This window comes from Podarcis gaigeae, assembly GCF_964106915.1.
Source record: "Podarcis gaigeae genome assembly, chromosome: 1".
Classification (NCBI taxonomy): domain Eukaryota; kingdom Metazoa; phylum Chordata; class Lepidosauria; order Squamata; family Lacertidae; genus Podarcis; species Podarcis gaigeae.
Genome location: NC_139678.1, coordinates 85,281,899 through 85,299,499, shown reverse-complemented (window position 1 = coordinate 85,299,499; position 17,601 = coordinate 85,281,899). Strand labels below are relative to the sequence as shown.

General features: G+C 47.0%; 1 protein-coding gene and 1 long non-coding RNA gene across 4 annotated transcripts in view; one reads left to right on the top strand and one right to left on the bottom strand.

Moving 5' to 3' along the window:
- Positions 1–328: 328 nt before the first annotated feature.
- Positions 329–10,724, bottom strand: LOC310839282. Its single transcript, XR_014561392.1, has 2 exons — positions 10,631–10,724; positions 329–3,113 (listed from the first exon to the last, which is right to left on the bottom strand). It is a non-coding gene; the product is annotated as an uncharacterized lncRNA (long non-coding RNA).
- The window catches only part of SPEG (striated muscle enriched protein kinase), a 99,531-nt gene continuing 89,110 nt past the window's right edge, over positions 7,181–17,601 (top strand). Inside the window, exon 1 of one of the 3 annotated variants that reach the window (XM_083726504.1) lies at positions 7,181–8,556. In XM_083726504.1, the coding sequence (XP_083582630.1) occupies positions 8,133–8,556 (424 nt within the window). In that variant the 5' untranslated portion in view covers positions 7,181–8,132. Of the gene's footprint in view, positions 8,557–10,853; positions 10,961–17,601 lie in introns of those variants that run through there. The other 2 variants (XM_083726505.1, XM_083726509.1) reach the window with 2 other exon arrangements.

Genomic DNA, 17,601 nt, shown 5'->3' with positions numbered 1-17,601 from the left:
GTGCTATGCAAATCTTAAGGACTGTTATTTATAACTTCAGGTTTGAGGATGCTTCATGGCATTCCTGAAATGGGCTCTCCTGTGTGACAAAAGGAATACTTGGAATACTTCTGTGCATAAAAGATGAATCTAGATGTAACCCTTCCCCTCCTGAGTAATCTATTTGCTGATTTTAAAATACAAATGCAGCCCAAGCAGTGGGAGATTTGACTTATATCTGCAAACAAAAGAAAAGTGGGCTTCACCAAAAGCAGCAAAAATGCAACAGGCAAAGCCGATGGATGCAGTTACAATGTAATGAATAATAATTCCCAGGCTGCTTTGAACATCTTTGTAAGACATATGTATTGACAACCATATAATTAAAAAACAACCTTCCGGCATTAATCATCAACAATAAAAGCACCAAATACTTATCATACTGTAGTATCGCTACTTTCCTGTAACAAACATGTTCGTTTCTGAAATTGGTCTTGCAATCAACAAGTTACCCTTTCACGACTAACACATAAATATACATCTGTGACAGAAGGCTGTCTCTGCACAGAAATTGCCTTCCTAAGTATTTAGGCAGTACAAAAATTCATTTTGACAGTTGAAATATTATCAGTTGCCACACTGAGAATATTAATAACATGCAATGTTTGTTGATGCATAATATAGTTGCAAAAACTAATGTGACTTTACTTTTAGTAACACTATTCTGGAAATTCAAGAGCAAATTACAAACTTGTCCACTGGCCTATTGCAGGCCAGTGATTCACGGAAGGCCGTCACTGACCATGAGCTGAAAATATTCAACAAGTATATGTGCATGTATGTGTTTATGCATATATACGGTATATGGAAACATGTGTATGCATATGCTCTCTGTCACCCACACACACACCCACACACACACACACACACACACCCCAGCATGGGGCCAGAAGAGCCACAGTTTTAAAATCAATAGATCACCTGGATTTTGAATCAATAAGAGTCCTTGTATCCATAACTCTCATGTCTTGGATCAACATTAATTTGATCATATGAAATACTACAGATGTTGGGATGCTGCATGGTTGAGCAGGTAATGTTTAATAATCTCTCATATTCTTTATTAAAATGGGTGTATCTTTTGATGAAGCTTTCTTCCGTCCACTTAATAAGTACATTATATATCCGCTATGTCCATGAACTAATATATGTACTGACAGCTGTGTTGTCTTCTGGATTGCTAAGCACAAAACGTCCACTTTGTACCCAGGATTTCTACATCTTCCCTCCCAGTCCAATGTTGTGCACAAAGATGTACCACTGGCAACTGTTGGGTGAATTACAGAACTGCACTGGTACCCAAAGAAGAATTCTGAGTTCACACACTTGATATTTGCCTTCCCTGCTCTCTTTTGTTCTCTAAGTATGCCAGCTTTCCATGAATGAACTGCCCCACGCTCTGAGGATTTTCACTAGCATCGGTTAAGATGGCAATGGCTCTCTAGGGGTTCAGGCAAGGAGTTTTTCCCAGCCCTACTTGAGATGGGTAGAGATTGAGCCAGGGATGCAAAGCAGAAGATCCACCGTTGAGCGATGACCCTTCTCCATACACCAATGGGCTTTGTCTGCAATGAGAGAAGTGTTGGGGAAATGCAACAGAAGTATAAAATGATACTGCTTTGGTGCAAAGTCAGTTAACCTCCCCACAAACAAATCAGAGTGAATGCTAATTAAATAGCTAACATTTTCTAATATACCTGCAAGCAAATCAGAATGAATGCTCAATAAACAGCTTGTCGGGAAGGGCTGATGTTCTGTGGATTCCCTGTAAACAAAAGGAATGAACCACAGAGAAAGGCTATAAAAGGTCCATCTGGCGACACCCTTAGGCACATTGATCTTTTATGCTGCTGCTTTTCTGTAAGAGATTTGTCATTCTTCCCAGAATTGTTGGTTTATAAGATTAAACACACACACACCCATTTATACTTCTATACTTCCGCACACTGCCTGCATGGGAGAATACTGGGTAATGACACAAACTCTTGTGTGCCTCACACTATGCATAGGTGTCTTTATTACAAGCATGTGTGGAAGTGTGGCTTCCTTTCAGAGTAATTGTATCACATGAACCAGCACGTGGTTCATTGCTCAGGGCTAAAAAAGAATATTTGGCAGTTTTTCGTCCATGATAGAATTGCACAGAAATAGAGAATTGTAGAGTTGGCAGGGTCCCTGAGAGTCATCAAGTCCACCCCCTGCAATCATTGGATCGCTTTATTAGCTAAGCTTCCTTCGCTGGTGCAATAACAGCCCCACCAAACACAAACTCTCATTAGCCCCGCATGTAAGCCCGTGATTTCTATCATCTTTATCTAATTTGCCAGAAGGCTCTTTTTCCTCATGTGGAATATCAGCTGCTCTCTGTTAAGAAAAAATAGGAGGGGCAGCTTTGCTCTTAGCATTTCTTGTGGGGGTGTTTGGCATTTTCTGAAGCACTGTTCAGTTTCACCACAGTTCCCTGGGCCCCACATAGAACTAGAGATGGAGAAATGCATTCATCATTATATTTTTCCTTGCTCTCTCTCTCTCTCTTTTCATTTGCTACACCATCTTCAAAGGCTTAAAGCCCGAGATGTGCTCATTTCCTTGACAAGGCTCACTAACAACTTTATAATATAGCACGTTTTGAGTGTTCAAAGCCCTTCACATACATTAGCTCAGAAATCCTTACAAGTCTACAAGGTCCTATTGTTGGCATCCGTCTGTCTCAAGAGACAATGGAAGAGTGAGCCATCAAGGGTAAAGTCAAGCTGCTGGAGAGTTACAGCGCCTGCTGTGGAGACCAATATAGGAGAGACATGTTTTATTGCAGGTAGGGCAGATGAAGGCTTCTGGTTTCACTGCTACAGATGTACCAGGACATTTCTTCATTCTGTACTCCTCCCAGCAGTCCTTTCTCCTCTGGCCACTGCTGTGGACGCACAATCTGACTGTCTCAAGGCGCTGTGGTTGTCTGGAAGGCATGATGTCAGCCTTCATGCCATGTTTGCAGACATCTTTGTAATGCAGAGTTGACCTGCCAACTCAACTCCCTGTAAAGCATCTCCTTGGGGATCCTGCCATCTTCCACTCTGTGGACATGACCAAGGCAGCATAAATGTCATTGAGACAGAAGTGCGAAAATGCTGGAAATGTGGGCTTGGGAGAACACATCTTTGAGACTCTTGTCCTGCCTTAAAATTCCATTTTTACCATAGTTCTGTTACATTACAAGTGTTGTTACGATCCTGCCAAAAATTTTAATTGTTTTCAGTGTTCTGCAAGGTAACTTATAATTTTTTCCCATTACAGTGGTACCTCAGGTTAAGTACTTAATTTGTTCCGGAGGTCCATTCTTAACCTGAAACTGTTCTTAACCTGAAGCACCACTTTAGCTAATGGGGCCTCCTGCTGCTGCCACGCCACCAGAGCACGATTTCTGTTCTCATCCTGAAGCAAAGTTCTTAATCTGAAGCACTATTTCTAGGTTAGCAGAGTCTATAACCTGAAGCGTATGTAACCTGAAGCGTATGTAACCTGAGTTACCACTTGCAAAAGTTTTTGTTAGCCTACTGTACAAAAGTAAAATTCACCCTTTGCTTGTGGCCCTGCCCGCCACAGGCATGTGGCCCCCAGAAGGTTGCCCAGGTCAGAATGTGACCCTTGGGCTGAGAAATATTCCTCGCTCCTGCCCTAAATAGATTGCAGGCAGGGCTTTCACCGGGACGCAGGTGGCGCTGTGGGTAAAAGCCTCAGCGCCTAGGACTTGCCGATTGAAAGGTCGGCGGTTGGAATCCCTGCGGCGGGGTGCGCTCCCGCTGCTCGGTCCCAGCGCCTGCCAACCTAGCAGTTCGAAAGCACCTCCGGGTGCAAGTAGATAAATAGGGACCGCTTACCAGCGGGAAGGTAAACGGCGTTTCCGTGTGCGGCTCTGGCTCGCCAGAGCAGCGATGTCACGCTGGCCACGTGACCCGGAAGTGTCTCCGGACAGCGCTGGCCCCTGGCCTCTTGAGTGAGATGGGCGCACAACCCCAGAGTCTGTCAAGACTGGCCCGCACGGGCAGGGGTACCTTTACCTTTACCTTTAGGGCTTTCACCAAGAACAGAGACGGGAAGTCATTCTGCCCCCCCCCCCCAGCAAGTCTTTTTGGCAGAGACAAGGTTCTTTTTGGGCCTAAGTGAATAACTTTTAATGCAAAAGGAGTGCAATGTATTCAAAGGATCTGCCTGATCCAATGCAGCACATCCTTTTTCCTTCTTTCATGAGATCAACTAAACTACCTGGCACAAAGGCAACCGATATCCAGCAGGTGGCAGCATAGTTCAACCCTTCCCCGGGCCTGGCACCAGGCTATGCAATAGTTCTCCACAATGGATTGAATCCCAGAGCAGGAGGAGCCTTAATTTTGATCCTTTGCTTTCATTGCGTTTTATGATTGTTGATTATTGTTATCCATCAATTTCTCTCGGGCTGGTTTTTTACAATTATCCTACATAAGGCTGTGGGCTGCTCCTGGCTCCTCCACCTGTCAGAGCCTTCTGTAGCAAATCATGTAGCTGGAACCTACACTGATTTTACCACTCTGCCAATGTTCCTCCAGTGCAGAGTTTATCCTTCCTGTTTTCTTGGCCCTGGGCTCCCCAGATTTAGCAGATGTCCCCAAATCCTTGAGCCAGCACTATCTGGCTCTGTGCCTCCCCTATTCTCTCTCTCTCCCTGCCTCCTTTTTCTTGCACTCTCAGGTCTCTGATCTGGCTTCATCGGCCTGTGCATCCATAACCTTCCTCTTCCTCCCTCCCTCCTTCCCTCCCTCCCCCCTCTCTTCCCATCCATCTTTACCAGCTCTTGCCAGCCTCCCTCTCTTAATTCATTACGTTTATGTCATGCCCTTCCTCCAAGGAGCTCATAGTGATGTGCATTGTTCTGCCCCCTCCAATTTAATCTGAACAAAAACCCTGGGAGGTAAGCTAGGCTGAAAGATGACAGCTGCCCCAGGTGAGCATTATGGCCGAGTGAGGACTTGCACATTCTCTCCATTCCTTCTCCAACACCCTAATTCTTTTTTTATCTTCCCTGGCTGTGATTCTTATTTCTCCTCTACCCCACCCACTCCACAAACACAAAACCAGTGTTATCTTCCTTTCTGCCTCCTGCTACAAACCAGATCATATTACCTCCCACTTTCGCTTCTGGCAGTGGTGTAGTAGTAAATGCTGACGTGCAAGAGTCCTGAGTCATTTGTAAACCACCTTGCGATTTCTGGATGAACGGTGGTATAGAAGTTTAATAAATAATAACAATATCAGTCATGATGATGAGGATGATGATAATGACAGACCCCTCCATAGCCGCCTACATCCTCAAGAACCCCAAAATGCAGAGAGATGTGTTGATCAGTTATTATAGGTGTATATAATCTCCCTCTCTCTCTCACACACACCACACAAAGAGCAGCAGCACACAGCATGATGCTCAGTTTATTAGGATCAGCATGGTTGCAATCAAATGCATAATTTCCTAGGAATAAGGAACCCAATGGTACTTATTTCTGATGGCAGAGGTTCAACTCTTAAAACATACTGAGCTTTGACAAAAAATTGTCAGCCACAGCCAACTAAAATGCAACTTTGCAAGGACAATAAGTGTTACTGTTTAAACTGCTAATGTGAAGTAGGAACCCTAAGAAAAGGAAGACCCTGTCTAGCATCTAATTTTATTCTGCATTCACTTTCTTCTTCTGTGCTAATTTGTTACAAAACTCTAACACCTTGTGTCCACCCATCATCCAGGCACTCTTACATCATTGTTCTTGGATTCTGAATAACTTTACAGACAGCTTTTCGAATATTTCAGTGATATTCCTTACAATACCAATTAAGAGTTTAAAGACAATGTGAATGATAAATCGTACTGTTTATGTAGTATGTTTTTAGTGAGATAGTTCATTGGTACTTCAACTTAATTCACTGGGAGGCTCATTATAGATTGATAAAAACCATATTACTGATGTTATGTTATATGTTATGTTTTATGTTATGTTATGTTATGTTATGTTATGTTATGTTATGTTATGTTATGTTGTTATGTTATGTTATGTTATGTTATGTTATTATGTTATGTTATGTTATGTTATGTTATGTTATGTTATGTTATGTTGTTATGTTATGTTATGTTATGTTATGTTATGTTGTTATGTTATGTTATGTTATGTTATGTTATGTTATGTTATGTTATGTTATGTTATGTTATGTTATGTTATGTTATGTAACATTGTGCAATAAAAAAATCAATATACGGGGAAGTGCAATCTATGGAATTAATGGGCAGAATCCAACATTGCACTGTGATGGACATTCTCTCTGTGCAAGCATTGCAGCTGGCAAGCTGGAACGATCATCTCGCTCTTCTCCCTGTGCTTTGTTTGTGGGGTCCCCCTACCTTTTTTTTTCTTGTCTGTTGTTTGAAAATAGGGGAATTCGTGGAAGGGAAATGGGGTCGACCTTAGGGAAGTATATAAAATATAAGGAGAAATGGTTAAATAAGATAAATTAATTTGGAATAAATGGGTTATTTAAAATTATAATAAGGCTTTAAAATTCGGGGTAAGAATTTGTGGAATCAACTTAAGGGAAATGGAATACAAGAGGGGGAGGGGGGGAAGTCCGGGAAAGATGTTACTGAAACTAAGTGTAAACTATATTTTTCTTTTCTTTCTATCTTTCTTTTTTATTCTGGAAAATTTAATAAATATTATTTAAAACAAAAACAATATTCTTGTGGCCACTGGGCTACATGGGGAAAACACACTTCCAAATTGTCACTATTTTGAGGGTGAGATCCCACCATATAATCAGGTTGCACCATTAGAGTGAATAGGGAGCTCTTGCACCACAAACCCATTTCCCCAAGATTGGACTTTTTTTACAGCAGGGAAAGTGGCTGGGGGAAATGCACTGGAACACGTGTGGGACCAAATGCCAGTGATAGCCATCAACCTAGATGGCTTTAAAAGAAGAATAGACAAATTGAGGGAGGAAAGCGCTGAGGGCTGCCAGCCATGTCGGCTATGTTGTGCCTCCACAGCTGGAGGCAGCAGTGCTTCCAAATGCTAGTTGCTGGAGACCACAGCGGAGGAGAAAGCGCTCCTGCGCTTAGATCCTGCTTGCACTTTCACCACAAGCATCTGGTTGGCCACTGTGAGAACAGGAAGCTGGACCAGGCAGGTCACTGGCCTGATCCAGCCAGGCTCTGCTTCTGTTCTTAAATCAGGACAAACGCTCACAGAGCAGGCTGGGCCTAGAAGCTCCCATTGTCTCCCCAGCCAGTCTTCCAGGTGTCCCCAGCACAGTTTGCGTAGGGACAGGTAAGTGAGGGCTGGGCCTGAAAAGCCCCCAAGGCCTTAATATGGAAAGCCCCATCCTCCCATGTCTATCTTTGCAAGGAAAGCTAAGCCGCCCCAGTCATGCGCTCTGCTCTTCTCAGCTTGGGTCAAGGAATGTGACACATCAGATGGCAGCTGCTATTTGGGAGGAGGAGGAGCAGGGGGAGACGGGGGGGGGGGGCATGTTGGAAACTGCATAGGGGCTGGGGACTCATTGGTCCTGGGCTCCACAGAAAAGAAAAAAATAGGGGGATCCTTTGGGATAGGGGAGGCACCAAGTCTGCTAAGAGGTAGGGAAAGTTTTAGGAGTTGTGGGTTGGGGAGAAGTGAGTGCTGGTGAGCAAACTCAGGAGGGCCGTCTCAGCCTGCACCAACCAGCCCGGCTCTCTTGAAGTGCTGGGATGGGCTGGCTGCAACCTGAGAGCATCCTAAAAATAACCCCCTGCCCGGCAGAGGAATGACCTTCTGGGACTTTGTCCGGCTGGGTGGGCAGGCACCTGGGGCTGCGGTGTCCATGCCCCCTGGCAGGTACCCAGCAGCCGGGGGTGGGAGGTCACACGCGCGCAGAGGGTGAACATCAAGCAAGGGGGACGGCTGCTTGGGGAGCGCTGCCAGGGCCCAGGTGGCCGGTGGGATTCCCAGCCTGCTAGAAGAGGGGCTTTTGTTATGGACTAGATCTGCAAGCCCAGGCAGTACTCGACGTGACAGGTGTGCAGGCCCCACCGAGCCATGCAGAGATCTCAGGGGCAGAGCAACCTCCATCCGGCTGGGGGGACGGGACGGGGCTCAGGGAGAGCCCCCCCAAGCCCTGCCATCCCTCCCAAAAGAGCCAAAGTTGCGATGACTGAGCAGGGAAGCCCTGCTGCTGCTGCGCCGGTCTTCCTGCAGGAGCTGACAGACACAACGGTCAGCATCGGCCATAGCATCCTGCTGAAGGTTGTGGTGGCAGGCAGCCCCCAGCCGCACCTGAGCTGGTACAAGGAGAAAGTGCCCATCGCATCCACCAAGGAGCAGGACGGCCAAGAGGAGGAGTATGGCAGCCTCCGGATCTGCAGCTGCAAAGCAGCCGACGCTGGACTCTACAAATGCATGGCCAAGAATGAACATGGCGAAGTGGTCAGCAGCGCCACTGTGACTGTCACAGATATGGAAGGTACGGGCAAAGTGAGAGGTGGTGGTGGCGGTGGGCAAAGGTGCTCTGCCTGGTCTCTGTACCGGCAGCAAGGTTTGTGAAAGGATCCATGATTACTGCTCTTCTCAGATATGGGTGGCTCCGGGTCTTCAGACCTGTTGAGGGTTAAACCACAGCTAGGGCTTCTCCCTCTTTCCAGCGCAGCCCTAGAAGTGGTGAAATTATGCCTCAGACCATTCACAGAGTGAGTCAACACAGCAGTTTCCAAGGAATGCCTCTGGGATTAGTGGTGCAAGGGGTCCACTCTGGTTGTTGGCTCTTGGGCAGGCTTGAGCCCCTGCACCTCTTTAGAAGTGTATCAGAGGCATGGAACAGCCCTCTGCCGCAGGTAGAGGCATTGCAGGAAGAATGGGGGCTTCCTGCAGGCCGTGTTGAACACTTGTCGCCCCGTAAACACCTGGGCCTTTTTCACTGAATAGAACTGGGCAAAGAAGTGCTGTAGCAGCAGCAGCTAGTAGATAGATAGACAGACAGACAGACAGACAGACAGACAGACAGATAGACAGGCAGGCAGATATTAGGACTAAATTTGAAGCAGGAGCCCCAGAATCTGTGCACTCCTCATTCTTTTTGTCATCGCTGGGGTGCAAATTAAACATAAGGAAGTAAGTGTCTCTGAGCACATACAGAGCGGCAATCCCTATTTACAGAAGGGCCATAGTTCAGAGGAACTGCACTTGCTTTGCATGCATAAGGTATCTCTATGTAGGAAAGCCCAGCATGAAATCCCGAAGAGCTGCTGCCAATCAGTGTAGACAATACTGAGCAAGATAGACCACTGGCCTGACTTGTTATAAGGCAGCTCCATGTCGTTCCTAATAACCACAGCTTTCTCTTACATGTATGCGATAAGGCTTCCCAGCAGCTCTGAATCTGGCTGCTGGTGGAATTTTGATGTTGAAATTAGGTAGCAGACCCCTGGAGGACCTATTAGGGTGCTTTGAAACCTTGCAGGAGAATTCAGCTTGTGGCACAGATAGTATCAAAGGCTGTGTTTTTAACTGCAAAGCAAACCTGGCAAAGATAAGGGGCTCTAGACATACACATCCTTCCTACCCACTACGTGAGCACAGCAATCCGTAGCATCTGAAAGCTGAGTCCTTTCAGGAAATTAAAAATGCCTCACACTCTGCCGGCACCCTGCCACGTAGGTTGCTTCTGGCACCATCTTCTGAATCATCCTTCCCTCCCAGCATCCTCCATAAACTTAATATGATCTGTGGTTCTGCAGTGGTGCTGGGTGTGCAATAGAAGCTGAAGATTACCAACCGAAAGATTCCTTCATCGCGGCTTGCGTCAGAGATAGGTGGTGGTTTGGGTTAAAGTGGGCCCACTGGGAAGGTGGTGGCAGTACATAGGCCAGGACTGGCGTGTGCAGAGGCAATACATCCTGTTTTTGCATCACAGTTCTCTGATCTCTGCTCAGATTTCGGGTTAAAGTTGGGCTTACTGGGTTAGAAAACACAGAGAAAACACCCTTTTCCCTTTAACGGTATTAAGAGAGGCGTAGAAGGGAAAACACTGCTAGGTGTGGTTCATTTTTCTGAATCGGCGTCAAGGACAGGAGAGGCAGAGAACAACTCTTTCAGGCTTGGCAACTCTGCTGTTGTTGTGTTAGGGAGGCTCCTGCCATCTTTGCAGCCTTGGGGTCCCCACATTCCTGAAAAATCCCATATTTGTGTTACAAACGCATTTGGCGCCATCTCTGGGTTGTGTTCTCTGAGCATCGTCCAAACCACCAGAGAATCACATGGCAGCTGTTCCTCTTGGGGAATTGTTGGCACTGGCACCCATTTTGTCAGGGAGGTGAAGGGCATAACCTGGATGGATACAGATACATCTGGGCCAGGGGAAAAACAACCCTGGCCCTAATATGGCCCAAAAGCTTCACGGGGAATGTGTGGACGGCAGCTTTGTAAATTTACCCCTCCCCTCCCCCGTCCCTTGCCCTGTTCCACGTTCAGTGTCTGCAGAGGAAACAAATATGTTCAAATCCTCAAGCTTTGTATACTTTTAACAGCCTGGGGAGGCCTACCTTCTTCCTAGGCCTCCTTTGTTAGACACAGGGCCAGAATGAGCATCTGGAACACTTGGGTAAATGCCAAGCTAAAAAGGCCATGGTAGGATCTGCCCATGCTGAGGCAGATGCCCCTTCAGTCCACTTGCTTGCCTATTTGTGAGCTTCCCTGAGTCTGGGAAGCCACCGGCCATGTTAAACTGCCCAAAATGCACCAGTCCACTCCAAGGCATTGTGGGAAATTCAATATGGCAAGAGATTCCTCAGAGCCAGGTAAGCTGCAGCTTAAGGAGACGACTGACCAGGGGTGGGGATGATGGCACCCAACTTCGCAGCTGGCCTGGATAGGTGAGTAGCAAATGTTTTGTAACAAGGCCTAACGGTTTCGGTTCCAGAGATACTGGTAACAGAGAAGAAACATAGAGGAGTTCAGTCCTACCTGGTTGAGGCAGCCATTTTTCTTATGCTGTAGGGTTCCCCGCTCACCACCATATAATATGATGTGAGGCTAACCGAGCATAATGTTGCTTTCCTCCATGTAAGAGGGAAGGATCGCATGGGTTAGGCCTCGGGGTGGAAGGCCCATCTCTAATGTTACCTTATGTGCTTGGTGATGGAGGGTATGAAACCACTGTTTCTCTTAACACAATGTAGGTTTGCAATGCAGATTTAGGGCTGCTCTGCTGCCACTGGAGGAAGGAATTTACTTTGCTTACAGGACAGTTGGGCACACTGCAGACCCCAGGGCTGGTGAGATTCTGCCCACCCACCATCCACATCTCTACATACAATTTGGCATATAGGTGTTGGTTGTTGTTTGCAAATGTGTGTCATGGGCCTGTGCCCTGAGTCTTTTAAATACCGCCTAGCAATGCCCCTGCTTTCAATGGTGCTTAGCAATTATCCCATTCAGGTGTTCTCTATGTGTAGAGAACCTACACACAGAGGAAGAGAGCAACAGGACTGCACTGCTGGCCTCAGCCCCAACATATTGCGTGGCTCTGGCCATGCCCTCTGGATACTCGTGCAAGGGCTGTCTGCATGGGGAAAGTTCCACATCGGAAGAAACCCTGCGCAACCAGGGTCTCTGATCACGTGGGAGCCTATGTGTGAACAGCTGTTCGCACATAGGCTTTCCGTAGGCAGGTGTCTGGACTTCCAAGACACATAGAAGGTGCCACATGGATGCTGGGCATGTGGCCAGCAATGTCATCATGCTCTGACCTCCACATATACGTCCCTGCATGCAGGCTTCCTATAGGCATCTGGTTGGCCACTGTGAGCCTTTGGCCTTTGGCCTGATCCGGCAGGGCTCTTCTTAAGTGCACACAATGTCTGAGTGGGGACAAGAAAAAGGAAAGTGTTGTTGTTGCTGTTAGTATGAGGGTCAATTCAATTACCACCTCATGCACAATCTTCCCAGGACTGGCCCTGGACATCTTGCCAGTTGCAAGTTGCATGAGGTGGAGGCAGTGCTGCCACTCAGCAGGACCAAGGTGGGGTGGGGTGAGGTGGATTGATGGTGGTGGCAGGCATAAGTGTGCACACACCTGGACCCACAGCTGTCAACTTGGGACATGCCTACCCCTGCTGCTGCCCTGCCACATCCTGGTCCCAGCAAGCAGCATAGAATCATAGAATTGGAAGGGTCATCTTGTTCAATCCTCTGCAATGCAGGAAGATTTTGCCCAACACAGGGTTCAAACCCACAACCCTGAGCTTCTCATGTTCTACCAGTTGAGCTATTCCAGTGGCCCATTCCATTTCATTACCACAAGCCAACAAGACTGGCAGCTTGATCTTACTTCAGTACTCACAGCACCCTCCCCTGCACCGCAGGGCATTAGGCAGGCAGTGGTGGCTGCTGTCTATTGGGACTGGCAAGGTGTAATGCAGGAGGCCTGCAGTAGGTGGAGCTAGAGCCAATGACAGGCAGAGCCAGTTAATTCCGTTTTGGACTCCACCTGCTGATTTCTACAAGGGGCAACCATAAGACCAATGAAGAGGATGGCAATAGCCAGACCCCTGGACTGGTTGCAAGTAAACACAGGCGAGTGCGAGCTTGTTAAGGGCACGCTGAAGTTGGTGGGGGCAGTTGCCCAGTTGACCTAATCATGGGCCGACTTCCACTGGCACCAGGCTAGCTTTTGGGTGCAGGGCAGGATGCAAGGTACACACAGCTCCAATACTTAACCTCTGCTCCATGCCCTCAGCATCCACTGCTTGGGTAAACCACCCCACTCTGCCCACATCTGATTCGCAAAGTTAGAAGTTGCCCTTTTCTGCCTATTTTCCTTAAGAATTATCATTGTTCAGTGTAGAAGTAGTAATGTAGACCTAGGTGGTGTGGCGCAATAGGTCTGTGCATCTGGCTATTAACCAGAAGGCTGGCAGTTCAAGCCCACCCAGGGATGGCTGTGGGCTGGATTCCAGCATTGCAACGGGTTGGACCAAATAATGACCCTGAGAATCCCTTCCAACTCTATGATTCTATGATACTAATCCAGGGCTTCTACTAAGAGTATCCCACGGTATTAGGTAGGGGTCTGGTTGGTACTGATGAAACAAGAGTCTTCTGGTGGGTGGGGGGAATCCTACTGCTGATGTCAATCAGACCACCTTTATCCAAAATGTATGAGTTACCTTTCTGGATCAGAACCTTTTTCGTTCCTAACCATGACCAGCCAGATGCTATGGATTGTAATAGTCTGAGGAAGAAGAGGATGGACATCTCATTTTGTTTATGCCACCAACCTCACCCCATTTTCAACCCAAAGGCAGGACCCAAGCATGAGGAGGAAAGAAGCACTTTATTGGGGATCAGAGATCCAGGGGATCCCAGCCCGGGAAGCTGAAGCTAAATTGTAGATAAGGCTTGGCAATGTTTGTGCAAGCTGATTTCCCTGTAGCTGTGCACCTACTGTCCAGATCTTTTGGGTTTTTTTCTAGAGCCAATCAAAAGCAGTGCTAGAGCAAAACAAGTAATATTCTGAACAGCGAGTCATGGCCCCATCCCTTCTTTAGAACTGAGTATGTGCTTGTGCAGTTAAACTAGGAATTCTCATTTGAGAGACAAAGAGATCTGTGCCCTGTGTGAAATGCACTCCCAGGGACTCCCAGTCCCAGAATTTCTTGTTTATCGGCAGAAGGAAGGGGCAGCAGAAAGGAAAGACCAACAGCTATCATGATCAGGGACTACATTGGTCACATTCACACCGTACAGTTAAAGTACATTTAGGGACACTAATAATTCCACATTTGAAGTGATATAATTAAGCTTCTTCATCATTTGATTTGGGCTGGGTGGGAGATGAGTTTTCATCTAATCTGCCTGCTTGAAAACCTCCCACAAAATACTGAGAGTCTGGAGGCAGCCCCTGTTTTCCCAAAACACAAAGCCTCCCCCCAATGCAATTGTTCTGCAGTACAGTAGGGTAGAAGAAAAAAATTGTCTGATGGCCACCATGTGCTCCTTACCCAGAATGCCACAGAATGACAAAACACTTGGGGCATCGCGATTTGGGAAAATTGCTATGGTGGCTGCCATTGTAGGTGCAGAAACAATGGTACTCTTGGGCTTCGGCTGGCATTTGCTGTGATGTGGTATCTCCAGGTGGAGAGAGATGATGGCTTAGGGAGACATAGGAAGCTGCCTTCGACCAGGGCAGGCTATTTGTCCACCCAGCCTGTCTATGTCTGATAATGACTCAGGGTCTCAGATGGGGGCCCTTCCACCACTACCTACCCCCTGATCCTTTCTGATGGTGATGTCAGGGCCTGGACCTAGGACCTTTTGCATGCAAACCAGGTGTCCTGCCATGGAGCTGTGAGGCCTCCTCTTGATTCAAGCCACATAAACAAGATCACTGCCTGCGTTGAAATTCAAGCCATGGCCTGCTTGGCTCCAGCTGACACTCCTCACCACACTGCTACGCCACCTCTATTCAACGTGGCCAAAGTCCCTCTCTGGAGCCTGGTTTTAATTTTTATTTTAAGCCAGCCCATTGTGTCCTTGCTATGTGCACCCTTCTTCTTCGGCCCCTTCCCTTTGGCAGTCATCAACAGTGCTCTCATTCCATTGCCCTTCGCTCTCCTCCTCCTGCAGCCTTTCCGCACTAACTCCTCATTTGCCAAGGACTCACCTGGTCCTTTTCATCTCTCTCTCTCTCTTTCTGACTTGGTGCCCAGCCTTTTTGTATCCATGCTGCAGTGCCATCCTTGGGGACAAACCTTGCAAGAACACCTAGTCCTGTGCTCTGCTCTGCTCTGCTCTGCCTTGCCAACCTTCACAGGTGCTGACTTCAAGGCTGATTAGCTTAACAAGGGCGGCAGGGAGGGGTTGGCATGCTGGCACGACTGTCCCCTTCATAATTATGGGATCGAGGGCCCACTTCCAGTGCCCCCATATGTGGGACAAGACTGCATCATGGCTCTGCAGGAGCAGAGAAGAAAACGTAGTAGCGAACAACATTGCTGGTGAAGCTCAGAGTTTCTGTGCCAGGTGATGATTGATCTCCTGGTACCTTTGCCATTGTCCTAAGCAGTTATACTGGGTGGGTGGAGATCCCGCATCTGAGATAGTTACTCTTTTAAGGAGGGTGACATGGGGACCTGATTTTTTCAGGTGTCAGCACTGGGACAGCATTTTTTGGGAGCACAGCATCATAGGCAAGTCATTTGCCTGCCTCAAGAGGCTCTACGGAAAGAAGAGGTTTGAAACTGGACAGCTGCCAGGCTGTGGACCACAGCCAGCACAATAAACTGTGCAGGTATTTGCCTGGAAGCAAAGGATTAAAACCACAATGCTTTAACAAACCCGTATGCACGTTTGCAAATGCATACATATCTATGCACTTGTATTTTCTGGCTAGCCATCTTTATTTGTTCAAATGTACATGTGAAAACAGGGACAGAAGGGCAGAAAAGGGGCCTTAGGTTGCATTAGAACAGGTGCCAAGTTCTCATTTGGAAAAAAGTGCCTCTGCCTTTCAGTGTTCTGAGGCACCAAAACAGGATGCAGCTGCAGGGCCTTCTGCCCTTTTCCCTCCGCGACCCCCATTGCCTATGCCCTGCTCTTCCCTTTCTTGATGTGAGGTAGAATTAGGGTTGAAGCAAATGTGGAAGATCTGTGTGACTAGGTATCTCATGCTTTCCCTTTAAAGCAAATGTGTATGTACAGGGGTATGTACACATGCACTAAAACTGGAGCAGTTTTAATGCTCCCCCTCCCACTGTTTCCCCAGCCTAATGACTCCTCAAAACCCGTAATTGACTCTACAGGGTGGGGGAGGCACCCATTCGACCAGGGATTGCTGTAGCAGCAGATTTTCAGCATTGGCCGGGGTTGGACCTTTGATGTCCCTGCCAACACCTTGATTCCATCATACAGGTACTTGCCTTGTTTCCTTCTGTAGCAAGGGGGGGGTGAGGTACATATGGGAAATAAGACAAGGGAAGAGCTTAAAGATCCCCACCACTGCGCTGATTGAAAACAGTCGCCCACCTAGCTGTTTTAAAGAGGGTGTGCGTGGAGTGGGAGATCCAATTTCAGATCCTTCTCGCCACAGGTGAGAAGATGATCAGTAGGGGAATCCTGTGAGAGGTACCATGGTTGGCACCTGTCTGAAGCATCTTAAGGCAAGTTTTCTGGTCAAATGGAAGCTGGTTTGAGGAAAAAGTGCTTTGAGCTAGAGGATTCATAGGGCTTGTGGCTAAGGTCTTGTAAGTGCGGCTTCACAAACTAGCAGTCGGAGTACAATGGAGGCAGAGTAATATGAACATGCTCTCAGAAAGGAGGAGAAGGAGCTGGATTTTCAGAGAGTTGGGCCAAGACATTTGCTGAAAAGATGAGACATGGGGCTCACTCACACATTTGCTTGACCTGTATTTTGACTGTATTGTGTATTGATCACTTCTCCCAGCTCGGAGTGCGTTTCTCATTGTTCTGAAGCTATGCTTTGCGAAAATCCAATCTTGCCCGCTGAAGTGGATCTTATCAGATGCATAGAAAATCTGAAGATTTTGCTTAACTGAGCTTCAGTTCAGCAGCTAAGGTAGGATTTTAACAAATAACAGCTGTGGAAGAATGAGAAAAGCTTTTATACCTGGGAGAATTGATTAGTACACAAGATGGTCTATATATGAGTCAAGTGATAGTGTGAATAAGTCAGATCATAACGGGAGGGGGGGAAGAGATAAGAGTACCATATAGTGAATGTGAGGCTAGTATGGCTAAGGAGCGAAGTCTATAAGGTGCAAGAAGTCTGCACTCTGCTAAAGAATGGAAAGATTATTTAAAGACCAAAAGGGGAGTGACCAATGTCTAATCCACAATGGGTGGAGCAAGACTAAGTGCCAGTAAAACTACCTGGGCAGCCTATTTATGTTGTCCCCCTCCAGGAATGTGGTGAGTCCTCAGATCCACACCTGCTTGTTCTGAGGCTTTGACATGAATCACTCACCCACTCTCTCTGCAACAAGAGAGCTGCTAATTGTGAGGAGAAAGTTGAGATTTGCAGGTTTCAGAAAAGGTAGGTCTATTCCATGGTAGGCATGGTGTGCTTTTCTAAGCAGAGACCCCCTCAATTGCTTGGGGACAATTAACACCAGAATAATGAAAACAATGGAATAATCCAGTCTAATTAGTGTTTCGGTCAAAAGTTAGGTGCTGATACAGATCATGATAAAAGTGTTGTAGGCGCCAGCACAAAATGACTGCCAGAAGCAGGGGGGCAGGGGAGTGGCAGCCTTCACAGAAAAGCATTGAATTTAATCCAGTGTAGGTCATGCCTTCTCTAGGGCAAACTAAGACAGTGGGCCTCTCTCTTCGGAAGGTAATGTAGAATGACCATGTGAAAAAGAGAACAGGACAGTGGCACTCTTTAACATTTAACTTGTCAATCCAGCTACACCTGTTGAAATTCCCTATGCCTATTTAAGGTGTAGGAGCCCCATCCTCTTGTGCATCTGGCCACTCTGGCATCATGTGC